The sequence below is a fragment of the Triticum aestivum genome, chromosome 5A (genome assembly GCF_018294505.1).
Source record: "Triticum aestivum cultivar Chinese Spring chromosome 5A, IWGSC CS RefSeq v2.1, whole genome shotgun sequence".
In the NCBI taxonomy this organism is placed as follows: domain Eukaryota; kingdom Viridiplantae; phylum Streptophyta; class Magnoliopsida; order Poales; family Poaceae; genus Triticum; species Triticum aestivum.
Window position 1 is genome coordinate 409,470,673 of NC_057806.1, and position 16,060 is coordinate 409,486,732.

A 16,060-nucleotide genomic window follows, 5' to 3' on the forward strand; every position below is an offset into this window, starting at 1 on the left:
AAGTGTGGCATGATCAGTGGATACAAGGCACCTGTTCGATGAAACCCATGGGCGCACGGTCTGCTATCTCTGTTCAGTTGGTCTCTGACTTAATTGACCCCGTGTCAAATCAGTGGAATTCAAACCTCATCGAAGTTGTGTTCTACCCTCCAGATGTAGACGCAATTCCGCATATGCCAAGACCACAGCGAGCAGGGCCTGATATTTGGGCCTGGGCCTGGGAGAAATCGGGACTATTCTCTGTTCGCTCCGCCTATAGAGAAACCATGGAGAGGAGGGTAAGAGAATCAGTGCAAGTGGAAAGCTCTAATGGGGAAGGCGAAACATGGTGAGCGCTATGGAAGGTGAACGTACCCCCCCCCCCCAAATCAGAGTGTTCTGGTGGCGCGTGCTGAAAGGTTTCTTGCCTAATTACAGTGAACTTCAGATACGTCGCATCAGAACGTTGTCATGTTGCCCGATGTGTGGGCATGATGATGAATCACCGTTTCACAGTTTGATGGCATGCGATCATGCAAAGAAATTCTGGGAGTCAGCTGCTCGGTTCTTTGATCTCAAAATCCCACGACTAAATCCATTGACATGGAATAGAGATATGGTGGACTACCAGATCATACCAAGGGATGAAGCAGCTATTATGATTACAGTCATGTGGACGATTTGGCATTCACGTAACAACTATACAGATGGTGAGAAAGAGTATCAACCACACCAGTTAATGATCATTATCAAGGAGGTTGTGCGGGCACTTAAGCTACCGCTGAAGGAGAAAGATCAGAGTATGCCCACTCCTAAGTGGCAGCGACCGGAGGCAGGTTGGACTAAGGTTAATACAGATGGAGCCATCGACTCCGAACGGGGCAGGGGTGGCGCTGGGATCATTGCCAGAGATGATCAAGGGATTTTCATTCAAGCAACATGTATACAATACGGTGGAGCCACTGACCCCCTAGCGATTGAGCTGCTGGCATGCCAGGATGCAATGATCCTAGCACGGGATATGGGATGGCAAAGAGTGCTACTAGAAACAGACTGTCAAGAGATTCAAAGGTTGTGGAGGTCAACCCAGAATTCTATTGGCTATCATATTTTACGGGAGATGGAGGAAGTAGTCTTCTCCAGGGTTTCGAGCTCCGGTTCTCTAGCTGTCAGTCAAATGAGGCGTCCCACCGGTTAGCGAAGGAGGCTTTAGAAATTGATACTCACTCTGTAACTTTTGATGTAATTCCTAGCTGGTTGACCGATTTTGTTCAGTCAGACATGCTTACGCCTATTGAATAAAGTGCCGAAGGGCGTTTAGCTTCAAAAAAAGAGAGCAAAGAGATAGAGAGAAAGTTAAAAAAAGTTCTACCCTTATAGTCAACCTTGTAGCCAACTCTATTGCTTGAGTAATTAATAATGCTAACTCTTGATGACATGTCATGTTTATATAGCCAGCTGCTTGCTATATTGTTAACCATGCTCTAAGACTAGTCACAGTGGGGAGTAATTTAGAGCAGTAACATGCACATGTTACTAGTGTAGAAGGTAGTAACATATGTGTTGTGTCATGCATCATTCATTTATTACTCCCCCGGTCCTTTTTACTTTGCATATTAGGTTTGTCTAAAGTCAATCTCATTCAACTTTGACCAAATTTATAAAAAAATTATTAACATTCACATAACAATACATTTATTATTAGATCCATCTCGGAATATATTTTCATATTATATTTATTAGATGTTATAGATGTTAATATTTTCTAATATAAATTTGGTCAAACTTAGCAAACTTTGACTTCAAACAAAGCTAATGTGCGGAGTAAAAAGGATCAGAGGGAGTAAGTTGTAAACTCATCTTTTCTTGATATATGTGATGTTACAATAACTACCCATATTACCACATGTCTCTCTTTCTTCATTAATTACATACCACATCATCTATTTTACCTAGATAAATATGGTGTTATCACCTACGTATATTACTTTCACTGTGGGTAATCTAAGCCAAACAAAGAATCGTCCCCTGATTGCGAACATGTCTGGTCATCCCGGGCAGATGCTTTCAACACGGCCGTAACCTGGTACCTCCGTCAAAAACAGAAAACGTGTCAAGGTCTTAGCTAACAATACCTGGCCTGGCCGGCCTATATATACTTTGTACAGAGTACAGAAAAGATCCGTTGGACCTTTCTACCCGTCGAAAGTCGTGCGGCACGCCTCACAAGTCACGACCTGTCACGTCCGTCAACGTCAGTCAGGTCCATGCCGTAGCGAACGAACCTTCGTTACGCACCTGTAATTACGCTTTTATGTACAAAAAAATATAGCAGGTAATAAACGACAGTAACATTTACCCTACATTTTTCCCACACAGAAAAACCTTTACCGCAGCTAAAAACTCCCACCCGCCCACCCGCCAGTCACGAGGAGCGACCAACCCACCGGAAACCGAATCAAAAACCAGCAGCGGTCGCAGCAGCGGGGAGGAGCGAGCCTCGTATCGGGCCGCCCCGTACGCGCATTCCACGTGGTCGCTACTCCCTCCGCCCCTCACTCCTCTCCGACGAAAACACCTGCGGGCTGCGGCCCTGCCCGCCCCGGCCAGATTGCGCCCGACGGGGATAGGCGTAGGTATTAAATCCGGGGGATCGGATTGGAAACAAAATCGAATCCCCAAATCTGGGTTGCTCGCCCTGATCGTCCCTGGGCTCGCGCGGCGTCGGCGTCGGCGGCGGCCATGGGGGCGATGGGTTGCCGTCGGGCCGCGGGGACCGTCGGCTGGCAGTACGTCTTCGAGGATGAGGAGAACGAGCGCGAGGACGAGGACGCGCCGCTCGTGGAGGAGGAGGGGGCGGACGAGGACTGGGGGGTCGAGATGGAGAGGAGGGGGACGAAGAGGAAGGGACCGCGCTCGTCGCGGCCGCGCAAGCAGCGGCGCGTCGCCACGCTCTTCGCCTCGCCGGCGTCGTCCGACTCCGGGCCCCCGTCGTCTAGCGCCGTGCCCAAGCGGCGGCGCGTCGCCAAGCTCTGCGCCTCGCCGGAGTCGTCCGACTCCGGGTCCCCGTCGTGGAGCGCCGTGCCCAAGAGGCGGCGCAGCGGAAACGGGGCCAAGAGGGGCCGCCCCGTCGCCGTCCCCGAGGAAACGGAGACGCCGAGCACCAGCGCCGCGGGCCGCGCCAAGGGGAGGAGGTCGTGCCACCAGTGCAAGGCGGCAATGAAGCAGCAGATGACCAAGTGTAAGCAATGCCGCGAGAAGATTTACTGCGGCCCCTGCATCGATGATATGTACATCTCTCTTCTCACCCCGCTTGTATTGTTCGGTTATTAGCACGAATGGACATCCGAGTTACCAGCGAGGCCTGTGGGTTTGCAGGTACCCGGAGTTGTCGTTGGCCGAGGTTAGAGTCAGCTGCCCGTCTTGCCGTGGAATCTGCAATTGTAAACGGTGCACTGCCAAGGAGCAGGGTGAACCCAAGGTGATGATCTTGTTGCTTGTTGAGTTATTTCTGATTGTGCAAACGCATCAGCAGTTCAGCATGATATCACATATCAGCACTTCAGATTTGTAGGTTACATTCATAAGATTTCTTGTTTTAAATTATATAATTCTTCTCTGTTGTGACAACTGACAATGCTGTGACTTGTAGTACAAATTGTTGTTGGATTGTGACAAGGAAATCTATTATCAAGTGTTTGCAGTTTTTGACATACTTACAGATTTGTGAAACCATAACAGCTGCAACAAAAGAAAATCGACACCATATGCTGAGGTCTAAAATATGTATTTTTCCCCCTAATAGAGTTCAGTTTTGAGGAAACGCAACGGCAGTAGATCAGTAACAAAGAGAAAGAAGACTAACACCTCAGGTGTAAAGTCAACCAGGGTTTGTAATGAGGTGCCACAGACCGAAGCAAATGATAACAACTTCCTAAGTTCCAATGAGATTAATAGCACATCGGTCATATTAGACAAGGTAGATACGTTGGATGCAAGAGCTGATGAGATTGCTCGTGAAACTAAAGTAAAACATGCTAGATATCTGTTGCACTATCTGGTGCCTTGTTTGAGTGACCTGAACAGGGATCAGATGGTTGAGACAAAAATCGAGGCCAAAATTCAAGGTAAACTAGATTCTCCAGAACATGTGAAAACTAAACAGAGTAGCCTTGCAACTAATCGTTAGTACTTACCCTGTTTTCTGCCAAACAGGGTTGGAATTGTCTGAACTGAGTGTTGAACAGGCTGACTGCCGGAATGATGAGAGGATGTTCTGGTACTGAGTGCTCCATTCATCCAACTTTGGATTTTTTTTTACTTCCTGTTATTATTTTTTACTCCTACTTCGTAGTTATGATTTCTTTTCTATTTTGTCTAGTGACAATTGCAGAACTTCGATCTTTGATCTGCATAGAAGCTGTCCAAACTGCTCATATGAATTATGCATTGCGTGCTGTAAGGAGCTTCGTGAAAATAATCTAAAGGGCTCTTGTCGGGAAGAGCTGGTATCTTATCCTAATAGAGGAATCGACTATATGCATGGTGGTGATCCATCACCTGAGTTGATGAACTACGTACAAACAGATTTGTCCAGTTGCCAGCCTAAGACTACCAAGTGGTGTGCTAATACTGATGGGACTATTAATTGCCCCCCACCTGAACTTGGTGGTTGTGGTGATCATGCCCTTAAGTTGAGACAGATGTTTCCAAAAGATTGGTTAAATAAGCTTGAAAGCGATGCTCTACAGTTGAGTAAGCAGCTAGAACCTTCTGATATTGTCAGCGGATATACACATGAATGCCCGTGCTGTACTAAACATGAAAATGCAAGACATGCTGCCACCAGAAATAATTCAACAGATAACTGCCTATACTGTCCAAAATCAGATAATGAGAAAGCAGAAGATCTAACTCACTTCCAGAGTCACTGGGTTAAAGGAGAACCTGTTATTGTGCAAGGGGTACTACAGAAAATGCCACATTTGAGCTGGGAGCCACCACATATGTGGTCTGAAGTACATGGTGCTAGTACTACCCCTGATATGAAAAATGTGAAGTGTATTGATTGTTTATCTTGTTGTGAGGTTAGTGAAAAACATTCCATATCTAGGATTTTTTTTATTTCTTGAATACCTTTATATTGTACTCCCTCGGTATCAAAATATAAGACGCTTTTTGAAACTTATATTTTGATACGGAGGGAGTATTTGTTTGTCAACTGATTCGCAATACATAAGATATTCAGGTGTAAAAAAACACTTTGTTGTCAAGATCTAGAATTTTTTCCAAAGGTATCTGGTAACTGATCGTGTTACACATTTACCAAATTTCTGTAATTATTATGAGCATTCTATACATATCCATCGGTTTTAATACAATTATTAGCATCCTGAATGTCGAAAAGGTCCTGGTGTCAATTAATTTGTTCACCGTCACCCAAAAAATTTGTTCAGTCCCATGAGCTCATTAGCTGGAAAGTGTTCACTGTCTTGAAGTACACTTTTCTTTGGTTATTTCAGGAATAACTCATCACAGTTGTCTGAAATATGTAATTTAATTTAAGTGGAAGGTTCCAAGAGAATATATATTCAGACAAATTTCTGTTAGGATGGATGAGGGGGTTGAATTAATCTGTTTCATGCGGACTTGATCAGTGTAATCATATGTTTTTCATTTCTCATTACCCAGAAAGGAAATTCACCTTTTGTGTTTAAATAATCCAGGTCGAGATACGCACACAGGATTTCTTCAATGGATACTATTATGGTCGGGTGTATCAAAATGAATGGCCCGAAATGCTTAAATTGAAGGACTGGCCTACTTCAAATCATTTTGAAGAGCTTTTGCCTTCGCATGGAGTGGAATACATCAATTCTTTACCCTTTCAACCGTACACAAATTTGAAATCTGGCTTGCTAAGTGTCTCCGCATTGCTTCCTGATGACATTCTAAAGATTGACATGGGCCCAAAGTCATACATAGCTTATGGCTATGCGCAGGAACTTGGCAGAGGAGATTCTGTTACGAAACTTCATTGTGATATATCTGATGCAGTAAGCAAATAGCTGTACTCCCTTAGCAATTGAGAAGCACAAATACCTTGGAAGCAAATTCCTATCTCTTGTGTATATATGAAAGGAAAAATTTCACACTTGCTTACCTCAAAGAACTTAATTTTCTTGTAGTGCAGAACATTCAATTTCATGGACCATGATTGGTGCTAGTCTTGCTGAGATTTGCTTCTCTTTAATTATTCTATGTTAACTTTGATATTGTTAGGTTAATGTTTTGATGCATACTGCAAAAGTTGCCCCTTCTGAAAGACAAGAAAATGCAATAAAAAACTTGAAAGCAAGACATGAGGTACAAGATGAAAAGGACTGTTGTGGGAATTTTGCAATTGATGGAAGTGATGCATGTCATAAAAACTGTCTGGATTCAAACCATACATCCTCTCCTAACTACAGCAAGGACGATGATGGAGGTGCTTTATGGGATATTTTCAGGAGGGAGGATGTTCCAAAACTGGAAACATACCTTCGTAAACATTCCAAGGAATTTCGCCATATATATTGTTCTCCAGTTGAAAAGGTTGGTAATTGTGTGATATGAACAACCTTGTACTTGCTGCCATCATGTTTAACATCTTTCACCATGTTTGATTGCAGACATTTAACCCTCTACATGATGAAACATTCTATCTAACTGAGGAACATAAAAGGAGACTTAAAGAGGAGCATGGTGAGTTCTGTTTGTCTGCTTTTGTAACACTTTGCCAATTCTGTACTGCAAATGGTTGCAGTGTCTGGTTTGTATTTTCTTGAATTTTTGGTACTCCCATTTAGGAATCGAGCCTTGGACATTTGTACAAAAACTTGGAGAGGCGGTTTTTATACCTGCTGGGTGCCCTCATCAAGTACGGAATCTCAAGGTAAATGTTCTCAGTTTACCATAGTAGTGCCAGAACTCCATACCTGTGCTAGATAGGGGAGAACTGCGAAATAATATTTAAGTTTGCATGTTATGTACCTGATTATTTTTATTGTTATCATTGCAGTCTTGCACGAAAATTGCTATAGATTTTGTATCACCTGAGAATGTCCAGGAGTGTGTTAAGTTAACTCAGCAATTCCGCGTGCTTCCTAAGAACCACAGAGCAAAAGAAGATAAATTAGAGGTAAGTATGACCTTTTTTATGAACATAATTAAGACTTTTTCAATGCACCCATTTTAACCATCCTGCATTACATATGCATTTCAAGCAGCATTAAGCTAAGCTTGGGACTATAATTAATATATTATTACAATGCAAGATGAGCTCCTGTGTGCTCTTTTCTCTTCTTTTGTTGAGACCAGCTGCAACATGCTCGGTACCTAACTTTGGATTGTAACAGAAGTTGTGTTACTTCCTTTTAACTTCCTTTTATGCAAGGGTATAACTAATTAAATCTGCCACATTACATCATAAATTAACCTCCTTCTGATTGTGTGTTGCCTCATCTTTTCATCCTTCTCACTGGCGACCATCTCCTTTATATCCATCCTGGCATCAACTTTCCTCCTGTGTTTGTTGGCTTGACATGTAGTCACTGATGTGACCCTCACGCTACCACGGCTGCCGTGACCCATGCCTTTGCAGTGTCGCTGCCGACACAGTCTCTGTCTCTTTGTGCTGTCGCAGCCGTGCATGTATTGTAGTGAACTTAAGGCACCAGCACCGCTGCTGTTGCAACCCTTGCAGTGAAGTTCCTCTGCTGTCATTACCATGACCTACAGTGCCCCCATCTTTTGTGCCATTGCTGGCAAAGCGATTGTTGCTCTTGGGACCTAGCACCACCCTGGCCATATTCCTACCGGCCTGACTCTATACACTAACTACCGCAGCTTCATGCGTGTTGGTGTCACGAGATGGGGAGAGAAGTGCAGCATCTGTAGGATTATTATATCGGACTGTCTCTAGGTATGCATTTCAGGAACGAGATCGTTGTAGCTTTTCTCTTTCTTATTATACTTGACTCACGGACATATTGGTAGGTTGCAATCAGATCTACAGATGGATATCATACTTTTTCATGTCCCATTTTGTATTTTTTCCTTGCAATTGAAGTCGGATATTTTTTGCCCACTTTAGCATCCGCTTCTCAAAACGTCCCATGATCCACAAAATTAATGCGGTCTTAGTTCCCAACTCTTGAAATATCCCTTCCCTCATTCTCAAACGGACTCTCAATCATGAATCCTCATTAGCCACATCACCTTCTGGACAGTAGCCCTTGGATCAAGCGGGAACACAATTCAAATCATAGGATTGCACTCCTTTGCAGGCTCAGGCAATGTCCAATGCAAATCGCGTAAACATGCACTTAAAAAAAAGAAAAAAAAGTGTGCCCATATTAAAAGTCCTAGCTTCCAAAGCAAACAAGTTTAGAGGTACTTACATTATATTTGAAAAAGGCAAGAACCCATAGAGATTATATTTGAGCAGATGGTTGCAAACCGGCCAGGAATTTTATCCCTAGCGCCCACTGTCAGCGCTTTGTGGGCAAAAGGCAGTTCCATGAAAATATGACATGACAGTTAGAGTAGAATATTATAGGGAGACAGATCGGATTCACGTGCAATACAAGAGATGACAGTATATTAATTTGACTAACCGGCACCTTTTGGGCAGAAACAAGCATTTGTATTTGTAATAACTTTTATGCACCTCTTCAAATATTATGATTGCTACAGAGAATATGCCACAATTTCTTCTCGCCTACTTCTAGACTTCCTGTTTTCTGTGCACAATCATACTGCAACATATACACCTGTTGACAACATCACTCCTGCAAGCCATCTCTCTTCTTTTTGCTGACGAGGATTTCTGAACTGATAACATAATCCTTCCGTTTTGTGCTTTCTCCAGTCCTCAAAATCCACTCGTTGTAAACCTTGTCTTTTTGAAGATAATTTCTGAAGGTGATTAACATCATGAATCCCTTCTCTTTTGTTTTTGGCTGATTGTTCCTGATTTGATGACCATCAAGTTCTCCTTTAGTTTCTCCAACACAATGTCCAAGAGCCATGACCATCGAACAGATTCTCCTTCAGGGTTTCTGTAAATTACTCTTTGCAACCCTTGTTCTTTTTGAAGATAATTTCTGAAGGTGATGAACAGCACGAATCCCTTCTCATTTGTTTCTGTCTGATTTTTCATGAATTGATGACCACCAAGTTCTCGTTTAGTTTCTCCAAGACAATGTCCAAATCCACGACCATCAAACAGAAAAAAAACAATTCCTGCGAGCAATCACGAGCACTCTAATTCTAAAACTGTATACTTGTTTTGCTATTTGATATTATATATATGGCCCTTGAATAGAAAATTCTGGCCGTTCTCCCGGTTGAATATGACATCATGCAACTTAATTTTGTCATGCATGAAGTCATGACCCACCCATTTTTGTGCCAATGATGTGGCAGAGTTGGTCCTTTCAAACTGGTGATGTGATCCGAGGGAAGTCCCAATGTGTTTATCTTATGTTATATATATTCAATATGTAGTCCATATGTATGTGTATCTCTCCTCGGAGTTTTGCTTAGTGGCATGTTTTAGGTACATCTCACATCATTAAATTGCTCGAGGCCATTTTTTAGTTCTTGAAGAAACAAACCTGCAGAAACAAAGTTATAATTGAATTGCTTTGAATACTTATGATAAGTTCGAAAAGAAAAGAAAAAACACTTGCCTTTGATCTTTTGTTGTTGAAACAACATCCTCGAACTGCAACGTGAAAATGGGGCATACTACTAAACGTAGTCGTCGAGTCTACTTTTCAACCCTATAAAACATGTATCATTTGAAGTAGGCGTGTTTTGGGAAAAGCTATTGCACAAGAGTTGCCAAGTTTGTGACTTATCCACCCAAAGCATCCATGCAAATATTGTTCTTGCTAGTCCATTCGGATTCGGAAGAACAATGTTTCCCCTAATTCACGCCCTATGTTTATCAACATTCTGTGTGAACAGGTACTAATTCAGCAACTCTCAAAGCTATAGCTTCTCCCCGTTGGCCTTGCTTACACTACAGTAAGGTCACTTGGCTTGGAAAGCTAAGGCTATTTCAGTGATCCGTAGGTGAGGGGCTCTTGATGAGGTCCCCACTTTCTCCCAAGGACCAGATAACAACAAAGGATTTCCTTTGAATTGCATTTCCTTTCGCAGCTCTCATTTGCACCTCTCCGGATAGGTGTCTTTTCTCAACACGTTCCTCTCTTAAAAGCTGACAAGGTCTCTCTTACAGCCTCTGTCTTTGTTTTGTGAAACATCGAATACTGCATCTACACAGCCATAATTGTTTGTCTTAACTATTGGGCTCTCTAATCCATTCGCTCCCGCTTTCGTCTCAGTGTCGGTCCAGCAGAGTGTTTTCGCCATTGGTGTTCTTTTCTATCTTGATGCATTTCACCGCTCTATCAAAAATTCTCCCAGCTTCAGCCCTGGGATTTCGCTGCGGACCTGAAAAGCCACATACAAGTCTTGGTTTGCATTTTCGTGATTGTTCAGACAATGGATCAAAGTCCGTGTAGCTTCAAATCACCTTCCTAACTAATGGTTCACATTAAGCCTTCCACTTGCAACTACTTCCCTCCCCCACATTGATCTTACGTAGTGAAGATCTGGAGCTCGCCAGGGTCGTTATTGGTGTCTATGTTGGGTTTTCTGTGTTGGTTTTTCAATTTTTATGTGGCCCCTGCTTTCTTCTAATTTTTCTATGTTTTTTTCCTCTTCCGTTTTTTCTATTTTTGTTTACTGCACGGTTTGTGCGCATGTGCGGTTCAGTGTGTAATCACTAATTACAGGGAGTACAGGTGCACTGGTGCACTACACGGTGAGTACATTTGCGTTGTGTGTGGGTGCTACTCCCTCCTGTTCTTAAATATAAGTCTTTCTAGAAATTCCAATAAAAACTACATACGAAGCAAAATAAGTGAATCTACACTTTAAAATATGTCTATATACATTTGTATATAGTCTGTATTAAAATATATATTTAGAAATGGAGGAAGTAGATGCGAAGTATAAGGCCCTGCTTGGAATCCCCGTAAAGTTATACAAAGTAATTACCCCTGTCTATTACTCCTTCCGTTCCTTAAGTCTTTTAGAGATTTCAATATAAATTACATACGGAGCAAAATGAGTGAGTCTACACTCTAAAATATGTCTATGTATTTGTATGTAGTCTATTAAAATCTCTAGAAAGACTTATATTTAGAAACGGAGGAAGCACTGAAGATAAGTAAAATACAACCGGATATAAAAATGGAGCCCAGGGCGCGCTTGGTTCTTATTTCTCTAGTTTGGTCAGTGTCTCCCATGCGCGTCGTTCACGGCTGGAACTCCATGCACTCCAAGGCCGGCGGCTGGAACTTCCATGTGGAGACTGGTTGAGGAAACACAGGGTAAAACACAATGTTTGCATGTTGTTTGATCGATGCATGTTGTTTTTTTGCGTGCATATGGGGTCTTGTTATCATGAAAGCAATTTTCACCCGAATATTTGGTTGCACACATGAACATAGAGATTACAGTAGAACGCACACGCACATTCGGCGATCACAGGCAGGACGACTATGACAAGGCAGGTAGACTACGACAGAGGGAACCACAGGCACGACTACTGGTCGACACCGGTGTACCAGCAGAGGTTAGGCACGAGGCCCACCACGGCGTCGCAACTAAAGCCAAACAAACCGACGCCGACAGCCACACCTAACTGCAGAACAAGACTGGCGGCGAGATGTCATCGAAGCTTCCCGCGTGCCACAAGAAGGTCGGCGACGACGCTGGCTACGGCGCACACCACGAAGCAACTGCTGATCATAGGGAGCACGCCACCATGGATTGCCTCCACGACCACTCTGACAAGGTACCAGGTGGCTGGTCGTTACTATAGCATGGCCATGGCAGTTCTTCAATCCCTCAATACCGTCAAAGGAAAACTCAAATGGTGAACAGTACATGGTGAATTTATCAAAATTCATCCAAAATAACTTCAAACATAAACACGAAATTGAATATCTACACTACGAACGAACCAATTGTTTGAATGGAACCACAACGTCGCCATGCATCTTCATGTACAACTTATATTGACTCGCTACACAGTTGTGTAGATTAGAAGGAAAGTGGTGAACAAGATTACATATGAAGGAGATTAGAGCAACTCCAACGCAGCGACCCAAATCGTTCGTTTGGGTCTGCACGGACAAAAATGGAGGCTCAACGCGCCGATCCAAACCCAAAACGCGTCCACTTTGTGTCCGTGCCGGCCCATCTCGCCACCCTCTGCTCCCTCAGCGACGACAACCCTAGCCACCGACACGATGGGCTTCTTCTTTGGCAATGGCAAAGCCAAGGGCAAGGCCCTCGCCACCCCTCTCCCTTGTCGGCGTATTTTCGCCGGTCGAGGCAGCACATGAGCTTGCCAGTGCACTAGGCGGTGTGGCACTGGCAGCATCGCGTCCCTCTCCCTACCCCGACATCACCCTGCCGCACGACTGTCACTTGGATTCAGAGAGGATCCCAGTGTCGGTAGCATCGCGATCGGCAAGAGCGCACGAGGAGGAGGTGCGGCGCCAGCGGGCACTGGTGACGGCGGAGCAGCGCCGTGACTTCGCCTACGACGTCGACTCGCTCTATTGAGCGCATTGGTTCGCCTTCGAGCACGAGGAGGCCAGGCGGTGCGGCGTTCGCGAAGTCTCCCGTAGCTCCTCGCCACCGCCCATCGTCGTTCGCGACCATGGCGGCTGTCCTCCGGGAGAGTGAGGAGGATGAGCGGCGCAGGGGGGCATACGAGGAGGAGGCGGCATACCAGGCACGCATGGCGGAGGCCATGGCGCCCGCCGCTAGCCCTGTCGTCCCAAGTCAAGGCCGAGCCGGAGCCTACCCTCATAGAGCGCTACTCCTGGACGGGAGAAGTGTGCGAGTGGGTGAGCACCTTGCTGATCTAGATGGGGGCGAGCACCCTGCTGATCTGGATGGGGGCGACGTCGGCGCAGGAGAAGGCGTACCTTGAGCAATGGCGCAAGCGACGGCTGGCCGAGGAGCGCCACGAGGGCGAGTACCTCGAGCAGTTGGAGCGCGACGCCGAGGAGGAGCAGCGCGAGACGGAGGAGGCGAGCCAGGCCCAGCCCGCGGTGGCATAGCCCGCACCCGACATCGCCTTGTCTGGAACACGGCGGTCCCCTGGGCCGGCCCTGCGTCGATTCTGATCAACCTCACTGGCCCTAACGATGACGAGGATGCCTAGGGCAACGCGCTGCCTCGTAGTTTAGTTTTTTTAATGCTTAATTAATGTAATGTGGACGCTTGGACTCTTGCCGGCCTTCGTGGCCGGCCTTAATGTTTAATTAATGTTTGTTTTTATTTTCAAAATATTTGTATTCTTTTTCTTTCGCGCACTGTCAAAATGGGTCAGGTCAGCGTTGGGCATGTGCCGACCCAAACGTGGAAGCGGACATGGGCGTCCGCCTGGCCGACCCAAACCGATGAAAAGCGGACAAAGCGCATTTCCGTTTGGGTTGGCACGTTGAAGTTGCTATTAGGAATTGATTACAGTACACTGGTCATATGTAGATCTACTCATCTATGATTTGTGAAACAGAAAACCCACAACACGAAAGTTGTGTCAGACGAGGTTAAGCTACTAGTCAAAGGAAACTTCAAACGGTCAACCATTTGCCATGAATGTCAAAATTTTCGTCCAAAAAGGATTCAAATATGAACATGAAATTCAATACATGAATGGAAGTATGATCGCTTGAATGGAATCAGAACATCGAGACGCATATTTTTTGTGTATAACTTTTCTTGAATCGAAGCATGATTATGTAGAGGCGATGAAGGAGATTAAAAGGTGATTAGAGGAAAATACCTGCAAACCACTTGCATGTGTCCTCCACCCACGTGGGTTTGAGAGCATCGCTCGGGCCTGGCTGAAAACTGTTAATTTGAGCGTTTTCCAACCATACAGGCAAAACGGTACTTTAAGAATCGTGTCGTGCAGGCCCAACTGTGTTTGCGTATAACCAAAAAAGCTGCATCCAGTGGGCCTGGGCTGTATGCAGGCTACCAAGGCCTGAGCTATATGCAGACTATCAAACACGTCCTAGGAAATGCAAAGTGAAAACATTTAAGGACAACATGCCTTTTCTGTTCCGATGGCAAAGAAAACCCCTGTAAATTTGTGTAGAGAAAACCCACCACGTGTTGGCACTAATGCATTTTGGGGTGGCCTTTGCAAAGAGATGTAATTTCCGGAGACGTAAGCGTGGATTAGGGCATCTGTACCAGAGTGGTACTGTTTCAGGTGGGCTTTTAGTTGGGCCGAAATTTAGTGCTGACCATACGAGTTGAATTTTGATGTATGTTGCAACAAAGAACACACATTATCTTTTCCGATGCATCTTGACTAATTTTACTTGTAAATAATTTACATCGATAACCATGAACCATTACTGACAATCTTACCTTCTATTTGGTGCAGGTGAAGAAGATGATAATATATGCCGTTGATCATGCCGTGGAGATTCTGAAGGAGCATTGGCATTCTTCCCCGTTGGCTTGCTGACATTGTCAGGGATTTCTGCGATAGGACAAATTGATGACAACGGTGTTGAGTAAAATGAATAGTGTTGCCAAAAGCTCTCTGTAGAAAATAGTTGAGCTCAGTGAAGAAATAAAGTATTATTTTGTTGTTGTGAATTATATTATACATGCACAGTGCAGTAATAGTTCAATCACCAGGGATAGGAGCTATGTATCTATCATACGTACGTAGCTATACTTAGGAAGCAGACGCTCAAAAACCTATAAGAATATGCAAGTTAGATCCCAAACTTAGTGACCGACTGCAGGCAAGCTTTAAGCATCTCCTACTTTAAACTACCATCTACTCTAACGCAAACTCCTTGAGGCACAAACGAGTATGTTATTTTCAGTTTCCCGTAAGGGCATCCAATAGCTACCCACATGGCCCTCGTGACTTACTTTTTAGATGCATTGATGGATGAGTGTTACCCCCTTTAGTACAAAGTTGAGTCACTTATTTTAGGATGGAGGGAATATATCATTGTTACATTACAAATAATTATGTACTTATCCGTTCCAAAATAATAATAATATAAGGTGTACTTAGTATTACTAAGACAAGGCTTTAACCAAGCATTACTCCCTCGGTGCATGTAACCTTGTGATCTAGCTCTAACTTTGATAATTGATTTGACCAACAAAACATATGCAATATGCTCCAAATATATACCACTAGATTATGTTTTTCAAAGACATAGTCAAAATAACAGTGCATCATAGACAAACTATCAACAACTACAGTACTAAAAAAAAGGACAGACCCAGTGCATAGAAGCTCCCACACAAGATGGGGTATGGGGAGGGATTATAGGAATCTAGCCTTACCTCTGCGAAGTGCAATGTAGAGAGGCTGGTTCGAACCCAGGATGCACAAGTGGGGAGGACTTCGCCACTGCGCATCCTTATACAATACTAAAAACAAACCTATTAACATCAAATTTAAATTGCATAGGCTAATGTTAATAATGCAAGTGCATGTGGAAAGCTAAATATAAGGTGTATTGTAAAATAGAATATGCCACATTAAATGATCAAATTGTAGTATTAGTAAGCACAATTAAGAAAACTAAGCTATGGATAACCAAAAATGAGGTCAACAGTTAGACTAGTCTAACCTACTCATAATATAAAATAGAACATGTCACATAAATTGAGAGGAACAATATAAGTATACATTAGTAAGTACTACCTCGGTCCGGGTTTATTGGCCCCTTTCGTATTTTGTGCCCAACTTTAACCATAAATTTGACTACCAAATTATAAGTTGTATGTCACAAAACTTATATTACTAGATTCATATTTGAAAGAGGTTTCCAATGATAATATTTTAGGGTATTTAACTTATTTGGATAGTTAAATTAAAGGTCAAAGTTTGACCCAAATTACAAGGAGAACTAGTAAACCAGGACGAAGGAAGTATAACTAAACACATTAAAAAAATAAG

The 16,060-nt window shown here is 43.7% G+C and overlaps 1 protein-coding gene across 2 annotated transcripts; it reads left to right on the forward strand.

The window, feature by feature from the left end:
- The first annotated feature begins 2,424 nt into the window (after positions 1-2,424).
- LOC123103666 (lysine-specific demethylase JMJ25) lies at positions 2,425-14,733 on the forward strand. 2 transcript variants are annotated; one of them, XM_044525320.1, is made up of 11 exons: positions 2,425-3,269; positions 3,358-3,460; positions 3,785-4,106; positions 4,195-4,258; positions 4,361-5,066; positions 5,706-6,035; positions 6,262-6,573; positions 6,651-6,723; positions 6,828-6,913; positions 7,040-7,159; positions 9,994-12,204. In XM_044525320.1, exons 1-11 carry the CDS (start codon positions 2,722-2,724, stop codon positions 10,021-10,023), a joined length of 2,694 nt encoding a protein of 897 aa, XP_044381255.1. In that variant the 5' UTR covers positions 2,425-2,721; the 3' UTR covers positions 10,024-12,204. The 2 variants fall into 2 exon arrangements, with proteins under 2 accessions (XP_044381255.1, XP_044381254.1); XM_044525319.1 differs by lacking the exon at positions 9,994-12,204 and adding an exon at positions 14,513-14,733 and having other exon boundaries at positions 2,426-3,269.
- The last annotated feature ends 1,327 nt before the right edge of the window (positions 14,734-16,060 follow it).

Bases quoted from the DNA above. Each gene is read 5' to 3' on its own strand.
- LOC123103666 (XM_044525319.1), top strand. From the start codon at position 2,722: ATGGGGGCGATGGGTTGCCGTCGGGCCGCGGGGACCGTCGGCTGGCAG. The intron at 3,270-3,357 runs GTACATCTCTCT...GTGGGTTTGCAG, and splicing joins GGCCCCTGCATCGATGATAT to GTACCCGGAGTTGTCGTTGG. The intron at 3,461-3,784 runs GTGATGATCTTG...TCCCCCTAATAG, and splicing joins AGGAGCAGGGTGAACCCAAG to AGTTCAGTTTTGAGGAAACG.